This window comes from Rhamphochromis sp. 'chilingali' (assembly GCF_963969265.1).
Source record: "Rhamphochromis sp. 'chilingali' genome assembly, chromosome: 16".
In the NCBI taxonomy this organism is placed as follows: Eukaryota; Metazoa; Chordata; class Actinopteri; order Cichliformes; family Cichlidae; genus Rhamphochromis; species Rhamphochromis sp. 'chilingali'.
Genome location: NC_137943.1, coordinates 35,030,957 through 35,041,082, shown reverse-complemented (window position 1 = coordinate 35,041,082; position 10,126 = coordinate 35,030,957). Strand labels below are relative to the sequence as shown.

At 51.6% G+C, this 10,126-nt stretch overlaps 1 protein-coding gene across 1 annotated transcript in view; it reads left to right on the top strand.

Annotated features, from left to right (window-relative positions):
* Nucleotides 1–2,063: 2,063 nt before the first annotated feature.
* lamc1 (laminin, gamma 1) overlaps nucleotides 2,064–10,126 on the top strand; it is a 46,888-nt gene continuing 38,825 nt past the window's right edge. The window contains exon 1 of the mRNA XM_080907301.1: nucleotides 2,064–2,725. Within this exon, the coding sequence (XP_080763427.1) occupies nucleotides 2,350–2,725 (376 nt within the window). The 5' untranslated portion in view covers nucleotides 2,064–2,349. The remainder of the gene's footprint in view (nucleotides 2,726–10,126) is intronic.

Here is a 10,126-nt window from a genome sequence, read left to right as displayed (position 1 = left end):
GGGGTTTAGGCTTTGTTGAGCTCAGCTTACACAAAGTCTGGATCTGGATTGTTAACACAAACCTCTGGTGTCTGACGTCTGTGTTCTTGTCTTTAAATAAGTGAAGATGTTCCTTCTATTAAAAATAATAAAATCTCACCTTCACCGGAAAACACCTGGGAATGTTTAGAGAAGGCCCACTCCCCCTCACCCACCCACCCCAGGACACACAGACTTAATGTCCGCCCGTGTTGATGAATAAGTGAAATTGTTAAGATGAAGAAGAGAGGTCAGGTGATCTGCTGTTCGTCAGACTCGTGTTTGACCTGAATATAAGACTTCACGCCCCAAGGACCTCAACAGCTACAGGCCGGTGGCTCTGACATCCCACCTGATGAAGACCCTGGAGCGGTTGGTCCTGGCTCAGCTTCGGCGCCTAACAAGCTCATCACTGGACCCACTTCAGTTTGCCTACCAGCCTGGCATTGGAGCGGATGATGCCGTCATTCACCTCCTACATCGTTCCCTCGCTCACCTGGAGACCGCTGGAAGCACTGTGAGAATCATGTTCTTTGATTTCTCCAGTGCCTTCAACACTATTCTTCCCTCGGTTCTAAAGGACAAGCTGGTGAACTCTGGAGTGGACCATCACCTCACTACCTGGATCCTGGACTACCTCACCGACCGACCACAGTATGTGAGGACTCAGGGCTGTGTGTCGGACAGGGTCGTCTGCAGTACGGGGGCCCCACAGGGAACGGTTCTGGCTCCGTTCCTCTTCACCATCTACACTGCAGACTTCTCCCACAACTCCACCCAGTGCTTCCTGCAGAAGTTCTCTGATGACTCTGCAATAGTCGGCCTCATCACTGATGGGGACGACAAGGAGTACAGAGGTCTGACCCAAGACTTTGTGGACTGGTGCCAGCAGAACTACCTCCAGATCAACGCCAGTAAAACCAAGGAGCTGGTGGTAGACTTCCGCAGGCACAAGCATTCTCCACTGCAACCACTGAACATCCAGGGTATGGACATTGAGGCTGTGGACAGCTACAGGTACCTTGGTGTTCATCTGAACAATAGACTGGACTGGACTCATAACTCAGACGCCCTCTACAGGAAAGGGCAGAGCAGGCTGTACCTGCTGCGGAGACTCAGGTCGTTTGGAGTGGAGGGCCCACTCCTGAAGACCTTCTATGACTCTGTGGTGGCTTCTGCTATATTTTATGGTGTGGTCTGCTGGGGCGGCAGCATCTCTGCTGGGGACAGGAAGAGACTGAACAGGGTGATCCGAAGGGCCAGCTCTGTTCTAGGATGCCCTCTGGACCCAGTGGAGGTGGTGAGTGACAGGAGAACGGCGGCTAAGCTGTCATCCCTGATGGACAACATCTCCCACCCCATGCAGCAGACTGTGACAGCACTGAGCAGCTCCTTCAGTGGGAGACTGCGGCACCCACGGTGTGGGACGGAGAGATTTCGCAGGTCTTTCCTCCCCACTGCTGTCAGACTCCATAATAAAGACTTTAACTGATCAAGCACACACATCCATACATATGCAATAATACTAAGTGTAATAATCCTTTCTGTCATCGTTGTATTTTTACTCAGTTGTATATAGTATTTGTATTTGTATTCTATTTTTATCTTATTGTATATTTATTTTATTTTATCCTACTGTATATAGTATTTTATTTTATTCTATTCTGTACAGCTGTGTACTGTATTTATTCTTATTGTATTCTAATTTTTGCCTCATAACTTTTGCACTGTCCACTTCCTGCTGTGACAAAACAAATTTCCCACGTGTGGGACTAATAAAGGTTATCTTATCTTATTTAACTCTTTACTCTGTTCTTAGCGCTTCAAAGTTGCTCTTTGGGTCAGATAAGCGCGTTTTTATTGTAAATGCTGAAATGATTTCATGTCCACCGCCTTTTCTGGGTCTTTTTCACCTGCGGGACGTGTGCAGGTGAAAAAGTGGCTCGCGCTGTGATTTCCGAGGATTTTTCTGCAGATTTGTGACGGAAGTGGCGGAGGGTCCTCTGCGCCTCGGAGCTGCGCAGTAGCGCACTGGGTGTAGTCTGGACTCTCGTCTTTTCCTGCTGGAGTTTGTTGCATGGCGGCGGCGGACACAAAGAGCTGAGGCCGAGCGCAGACCCGCACACCCCCACACAGTACACAGCACAGCCGGACACGAGCTGCGGAGGCGGCCGGGACGGAGACACCCGCCCTACGCTTCAGTCGCTGCCCGGAGACGGTTCATGTCGGTAACCGGGGAGTTTCTGCAAACTCTGAAAAGTTGAAGGAGAGTTCGCGAGGGAGCCGCGCGCAGTCTTCTGATCGTGAGGGAGGACGGAGGGGGCAGGAAAAATGCCGAGTGTGATCCGGGCTCTGGTGGCTCTGAGCTGGGCGGCGGCGCTGTGCGTGCGCGCTGCCATGGACGAGTGCTCGGACGAGCGGGACCGGCCGCAGCGCTGCATGCCCGAGTTCGTCAACGCTGCCTTCAACGTGACGGTGGTGGCCACCAATACCTGCGGCTCTCCGCCCGAGGAGTACTGCGTGCAGACCGGCGCCACCGGGGTCACCAAGTCGTGCCACATCTGCGACGCCCGGGACCCGCGGAACCACCACGGCGCCGCGTACCTGACCGACTACAACAACCAGCAGGACACTACCTGGTGGCAGAGCCAGACCATGCTGGCGGGGATTCAGTACCCGAACTCCATCAACCTCACCCTGCACCTCGGTAAGACCCCGAACACCTCTCGCGCTCACCTCCGCTCCGAACCTCCTTTAAGAAACTCCACATTTAAGCTTTTCTTTCCTCCCCGCTGAAAACAGCTGCACAAACCAACACAGACACAAATGTTTACGCATCTGGATAAGTCAGTCTTTCATTCGGCTTACAGTCAAAACACTCAAACCACACAGTCTTACACGGAATCCCATATTTAGTGTTGCGAGTTTCTGCGCTTTAGGTCCGAGGGCAGCTCAGTGAGCTCTCTGTGTGTGTTTGGAGAAGTGTTTGTTTCACGAATTGAATGCACGTCCTCACATTCCAAAGCAGATGGAAAATCTGCGGTGGAAGCAAACTGGATGGAAAAGTTAAAGTAGTGTAATTTTCTATGGAGTCTGGCTGGGAAATAAAGAAGTTGCGAAACTCTGGAGGAGATTGATTACCTGATATGGCTTCAAACAGTCAGAAACAAGAGAGGCATACGTGACCACCGTGTACTCAAACTTTCTACTCAGTCTGACCCCCTGCACGCTCCTCTCCGCTGAGCCGAACCCCCCTAAAAATGTAAATTTCGTGTTTCTTTCTTTTCTGTTAAAACTGCCACACGAAACGACACAAACACACATCTGCGGGTCCCTCTCTTTTATTCGGCCTCAGTCAGCACATCAAAGCACTCTCTGTTTAATAGAATTACACTATAAACTTGGCGCTTCTGCTCTAAGTGCAGCGCGCTGAACAGCTGTGAGAGGTGGAAAGGCTCCGGGAACATTTAAATCTGTGGAATTTTCTACGGAGTCTGGTGAGACTTTCTTCAACAGGAGAGAAGACTGTTTTCTGGCAGTATGACGTCAAACAGGGTCAGAGATGACATTCTACTTGTATTTACTTGAGTTCTATTTTTTAAGATGGCGCTGGAATCAGAGGTGTGTGTGTGTGTGTGTGTGTGTGTGTGTGTGTGTGTGTGTGTGTGTGTGTGTGTGTGTTTGGGGGGGTCGCAGCTATTTTCTGACCTGACTGAAAGCAGGTGGAGCTCGTGCTGGGTCTCCATCACGTCTGTGCCATTTGCTCGCTCATGGTTTGAGTTGGCAGCTCGGTGTCCCAGCCGCCTCTGAACGCACCACCAGCACTGGCTTCAGTTGTTGGTGTTTATGATTCTCAGACATGCTCAGGGTCTATTTTGACCTCTTTCAGCCGCATCTCCTGCTTCCCCCGGGAATATTCATCCTCCCTGTTTAAACAGGATGACGTAAATAAACTGCAGCTGAGCTCTTGCAGCTCATGAGCTCAGTCATTTATGCATCGCTGCGTTTCTTCTGCATCAGCCCTCCTTCAGTCTGCGTGCGCTTCATGTTGGCATATTTTCAAGCTAGATGAAAAAGTTTAACCCTGAAGAGCATTTTTTTCTGATTTGACAGGAAGTATGCACCAACTGTGAGGTGCAGGAGAACGCTCCCAGCTGCCTCCTGTCGCTGCTGTGCGTCTGAATGTGAAGTGAAAGGTTTGGGTTGAGCTGTTGTAAGATCTGTCAGGATGATCTGTGTCTGCTGGAAGTCGTCTCAGTCTTCCTGACTCGGCCTTTTAAAAATACCTGTCTATTTCTGCCGCCTGAGGCCTCCTCTGTTTTTAACAGTGCTCCACATTCCTGAGGCCTTCGGTCATGCCGTTGCTTGGAGCTGAGCTGGGCTCTTTGTGGCCTCAGGTGCTGCTGCCTTAATTACACGCCGCCTTCTCTCGGCCCGCGGCGCTGCGTGATCGGAGCTCTGCTGCTTTCAGGTGTGTGAAGTCATTGTGGCACAGATCGGTGCAGTCCAGGGATCCATGTAAAGAAAGCAGGCAGTGAGCACCTGAGCGCCCCCAGCTGAGCCTCCAGGGTGTTACTGAGGAGTCTCGAAGAAGTTGTGAAGGTCGGCGTGCTGCTGGTTGACGGACACATGAGTCCACGAGCGCACCGGCGTGCACGTCTGTTAACCAGGGGTGTCCAACTCCAGGCCTCGGGGGCCGGTGTCCTGCAGGTTTTAGATCTCACCCTGCGTCAACACACCTGAATCACATCCGGCCCTCGAGGCCTGGAGTTCGACACACATCTGCTTCCAGCACCTTCCACAGAGAGTCCCGTCTCCACCTACACCATCAGCAGCTGGTGGTGCTGGTCACTCCTCTGCTCGAGACGCCCTCAGCAGTCGGAGATCCGGTTCACGTGGCGCTGCATCGAGGACCAGTCAGTCAGTCAGTGCTCGCGCTCTGCCGCGGTCCCGCCCGAACCTCAGGACGCGCTGACGGTTCTCAGGTTTTAATCTCTCAGGAAGTCATCGCGTGGCTGTTTGTTGATGGTTGAACAGCTCGTTGAGTTTCCTGAACGCAGAGTGAAGAGGTCATTTCCTGCTGATCCGATCTCCTAAATACAATCGTTTCTCACAGGAAGCTCAGACGGAACAGAGGAACTGTCCGAGTCATCTCTGCTCAACGTTACGAGTGCGAGTCTTCACTTCAGCTTTGGCTGTAACACAGAATCAGGTCCTTCATGTTCATGCTGAGAGCAGGTTTGATGCTTCACTTTATGGAGCGTGATATTAAAGGTTCAGGAAGAGTCAGCTGAATGTCTGCAGTAACATCACTCCTAATCTTCTTACCGAAGCCTGTAAAGAGCGCGTGAACGACGTCAGGTGCTGCTTCGTTGAGCTGTTTCACAGGTGGAGCAAATTTAAGTGAATGAGCTTCAATTTGTGCAAAAGTGAAATCTGAGCAGAGGATTAGAAATCAGCTCGTGCTGTAACGCAGGCGGTGAAGACGCAGGCGAGTGCTCGCAGCGCGCTCGTGTTTCATCTCTAAACCTGCGAATGAGTTTAAAGTGTGCGGATGATAAAGCTGCAGCTTAATCTCAGGAAACCCGTGTGTGTGTGTGTGTGTGCGTGTGTGCGTGAGTGTGTGTGGGGACTCTTTGATGTGCTGCAGTGCGTCTGCAGCGGGAAAGCGACATGTCCCGACTCGATGAGGGTGACATGAAAGACCCACAAAGAGGAACACCCCGTGCAGATGGATGCAGAGGGGCCCCTCATTTATCTGGATTCACCAGCACGAGGACTTCACAGGACAGGCTGACGGCAAATGTTTGATGTAGAATTAACCAAAAATTGAATGAAGTCTGGTCAAAGAAGAGCTTTGTGGGTTTCTGTAACAGACTGAGGGAGAAACGTTTCGGTTCTTCACGTTTTGATTAAACGAACTTTATCACGTCTGTCTGAGTTTGTTCAGTACACGATGACCTAACGTACACGAAGGCTCCTCCTCTGTGAAGAGCTGAATATTAATGTGACCCCCCCCCCCCCCCCCCCTCCCCCGCCACATCGGAAACTTCCTTCTAGCTGAAACCAAACCGGCTTCCAGCTATTATTGAAACAACATTTACTGAATGTCTGAGGTTTCAAGTGTCGGTTGGCTTTTGGTGTCACTCGCTGTCGCTTCTTCTTCTGTGGTTATTGTGGTGGCAGAGATTGGTGGTTACCATGGCGAGATGAGCAGCGCTGTTTTAGAAAAGCTTTTCTGAGCCTGGAGTGAAAGTTTCAGTGTAGGTCTCATTTATCGCAGACCCTCTGAAACCGCGTGCCGTCACCTGTCGGGCGCTTCAGGAGAAAAATGGGCGACGCGGTCCACGATGGCTGTGATTGGCCTGTTCAGTACCGCTGTTTCCTCCTGGGCGCTCCCTGTGTGTACCCGGCATAAGTGTGGAAGGTGCGTCGCGGTGCCCAGAGCAGGTGAGGGGGCCAGGAAGTCAGACACAGGAAGGGTGTAAAGAATCCTGTCAAAATAAAAGCACGTGTGCGACTAAATTCTGTGGCTGTGATTTGGAGCCAGGTGATGGGTGCATCAGAGAATCTGAGACACCAGCTCTGGTGTCCCACCTCCACTTCTTCCCACCATTGATCCCCCCCCCCCCCCCCCCCCCCCCCCCCAAAAAAAAAACAAAACAAAACCAACTGTTAGTTCAGTAAATGCAGTTTGTTACATTCATAATGACTCATCTGTTCTGACGTTTTCGGGGTTGTGGGAGCAGCAGATATGCAGACCTCCCCGGCCACCTCCTCCAGCTGCTCTGAGGGGACGCTGAGGTGGTCCTAACCAGCCGAGAAATAAAATCTGTCTCCCGGGTCCGATTCCTGGACGTGAGACGCCTCACCCAGGATGCCGAACCACCCCAGCTCTTTCACACTGCAGACCAAACATCCAGATGTTGGGAGTTGGCTGCGTTTTGGATCTGATGATCCTCGGCTGAACATGACGATGATGATGATCGCTCCACAGCAGCTGATGTGTGAGGCGTCTGTTCGCTGTGAGTCAGAGAGCAGTGCACTGTGGGAAAACCCACAGTGCCATCAAAAGACGTTTTTCTTCCTCTGGAGTGTCCAGCTGTTGCAAATCATACCAGGCTGGGGCTGAGTGAGGGGGAGGGGGGCATTGTTTGGCGTCTCAGGAATGAGCGCAGCGTGGGAAACTGGGATGTGGAGCAATTACGAGAGCTGCACAGCTGGACGATGGCTGCTGGCTCATTGCAGCTGATGAGAGAGACCTCCAGCCCAAAGCCACCCTTAACCCTCCACTACCTTTAAATTTCCCCTCTGGTCCCTCTGGTCTGACGGCCTCGTGGCAGACGTCGGCCTGAGGCGTTTAAACCCCCGTCAGGTGTTTCTTCAGAGTCACAGGTTAAGTTTAAATCTTCCTCCTGCTTCTGAAGATTCCCGAGTTTTTCATCTTTTGATGAATTCACTGATGTTCGGCGTCCATGTTCAGACTTCAAAGAGACGCTCGGGTACTGAAACGAGTAACGGACCCCTCCCCAGAAGGTCGGAGCGAGGCCAGCTGTTTGCATGTGACGCTCAGGCCGCTGGTCTTAAAGGAAACTCGCTTTCTTTAACTTAATCCCAAAGAGTTTGGATCTTTGAAGCGAAGCTTGATCTGCTGCTGTGGACGAGGTCAGCGGTGAAGCGCAGTTCAGCCGTCTGGTGTTTTTACCTCTTCCTGTTTGAATAACAGCCTTTACACACTGAAGCCTTCGCGTCGCTCTGCGTGGAAGCTGCAGGTGCCTCTATTGGGTTGATGTTTGTGCTGCGAGCCTCTCAGGCTCAACTGTTTCAGCTAAAATGAGTGTTTTTCTCCCTGGAGTCTGATTGGACTGCAGAGATGGTCATCTGAAGACCTTATGACCTCCAACAGCAGAACTTTACCATCCTTTGTGTTAAACATGTTCTTGAAGTTTAGTTTTCACAGTTAAATGAGATGTTGAATCATTTGTGAGCTTTGGGTGGTGAAGTTGCAGAGCTCAGACAATAAAAAAACTCATTAAAAATGCTCCAACAGCACAAACACGCTGCAGAGGTCCAGTTCTGGTGAAGCTAGCAGACAGCTAGCAGCTACAGCCGCCTGTGTCGCCATTTACCTGTCAGTCAAACAGGCCACGCCCCTAAGAATCCAAACTTTAAGCCCTGATCCTGTTTAAACAGATGGGTTTCATAGAGTTGTCACATCTACAGCTGAGTCTGTGGCCACCGACGCGCTGCTGGAGCCTCTGGTGGACGGCACAGGAACTGCAGTTTCTGTCAGCTGGATTAAAGCCAACGCTGGCTGTAATCCAGGTGAGTTTGAAACTTTAGAGGATAAATAATCGGCAGAGACGGCGGTCAAAAAGGAAGCGAGTCTGCGAGGTTGAAAGGCGAGGCGTTTAGGGCCCATCTGATATCTCGTAACCTTGGAGCTTAAAGCCGAAGCGCCAACGTCTCGGGCTGAAAGTCAAGGTGACTCGTCTGCTGCAGATAAGACGGGAAAACATTTCCCCTCAGAGGGAAGCGGCAGCTGAGAGGCTTCCACACTGAAAGTGTCTTTAATCAGGTTTTTATGGGACGTGGTTTCAAACCTCGGGGCTGTAATCACGTGATCGCCTCCTCGCACCGTTTCTGTTTGGGGGAGTGATTGACTTTTATTATTCTGGAAAGCAACAGTTGTCAGCTGTGTTTATTATTCTGGATGTGATTTCCAGCCGGGCGGTGTAGCGACACAGTTGGTGCTCTCAGTCAAACGGCTTCTCTTCCCATTGGCCGGGCCGCCTGCTCGACTGGCGTTTGTCCAGATTCACGTTGCTCGTACGAGACAAAAGAAAAGCTTCAGTGTGAGAAGCAGGAAGAAAAATCAATGTGAGCATCCACAGGATTATCGAATCTGGCCACCTCTGACCTCTGACCTCTCAGAGGTGGGTCAGCTTTGTCTGTCCATAGTTTGAAACAAATACCTGAATATTTGAATTCTGCTGCCGTCCTTCTATAACAGAACAACACGAGTTTCTGCTCCGTGATGTTCGGACGTGGTGTGATGTCATATCCACGTGCGTGACCCCCGCACATTCACCTGCAGCGTTTCATTGGTCGGGACAAACATGGAGGAGCAGCTGCGCGCTGAGGAAGCTTTACCCACCGTGTGTCTGAAAGCCTCATTCACACCGTTTCTACGTCTCCACAGTTTAAAGGTCAAAGTGGGCTGGCTGTGTGACAGGAAGCACTGGCTGACATTTGGGTCCGTGACGCCGTCCTTCGCCGTGTGTTTTCTTCTGCATTCATTAACAGAAAGTCTTTTAGCTGCTCTTAAATCGCCTGCCGAGTAGCTGCTCTGACGACTCCGGACGGATTAATCAAAGTCTGGAGCCCGAGGCGCCGTCTCGCGCTGCCTGATATGAGTCACCTCGAGCCGGCTGCTGCCTCAGATCGCATTAAGAAACCGCACTTCCTCCTCTTCCTCGGCAGCGTCACCCTCAGCTCTGAACCGTCAGTCATCTCAGGAATTCAGACTTTTCCTCAGACCTAAACAGTCTGGGATGAGCTCCCATCCCCCTCCATCAAAGACAGGATGAATCCTATCAGGAGATCAGAGGCAGGAGGCCTCGGCTCCTCCAAACCCACAAACCTCCGCTCTGCTTTCTAACGTGGAGGAGGCGGCGGTGTTGGGGGAGGGGCCGGCGTCTCAGCCGCCTGTGACAGAAACTTGGTTTATGCTGCGTTTATGCCCAAATATCAATATTTTAATAGAAACCTGCGGCCGCTCGATCGGACTCGCCTCAGCTGAGGTCGGGCGTCCTGAGGACGTTTTGGTGTCACAGATATGATGATGATGATGATGATGATGTTTGGATGTTTGGATGTTTAGCCCTCTGTGATTCCCGCTCTTTTCTCAGAGACGGTGGGACGGACTCTGAGCCCGTGGGCTCTCCTGATTGGCTCATTCGTCTGTAACTTTTCTCTGAAACAGTTTCTGTGAATACCTAAAATCCATCTGCTTGCATGTAACACGCCGCAGAGGGTGACCTGGCCGCAGAGGGTGACCTGGCCGCAGAGGGCGACCTGGCCGCAGAGGGCGACCTGGCCGCAGAGG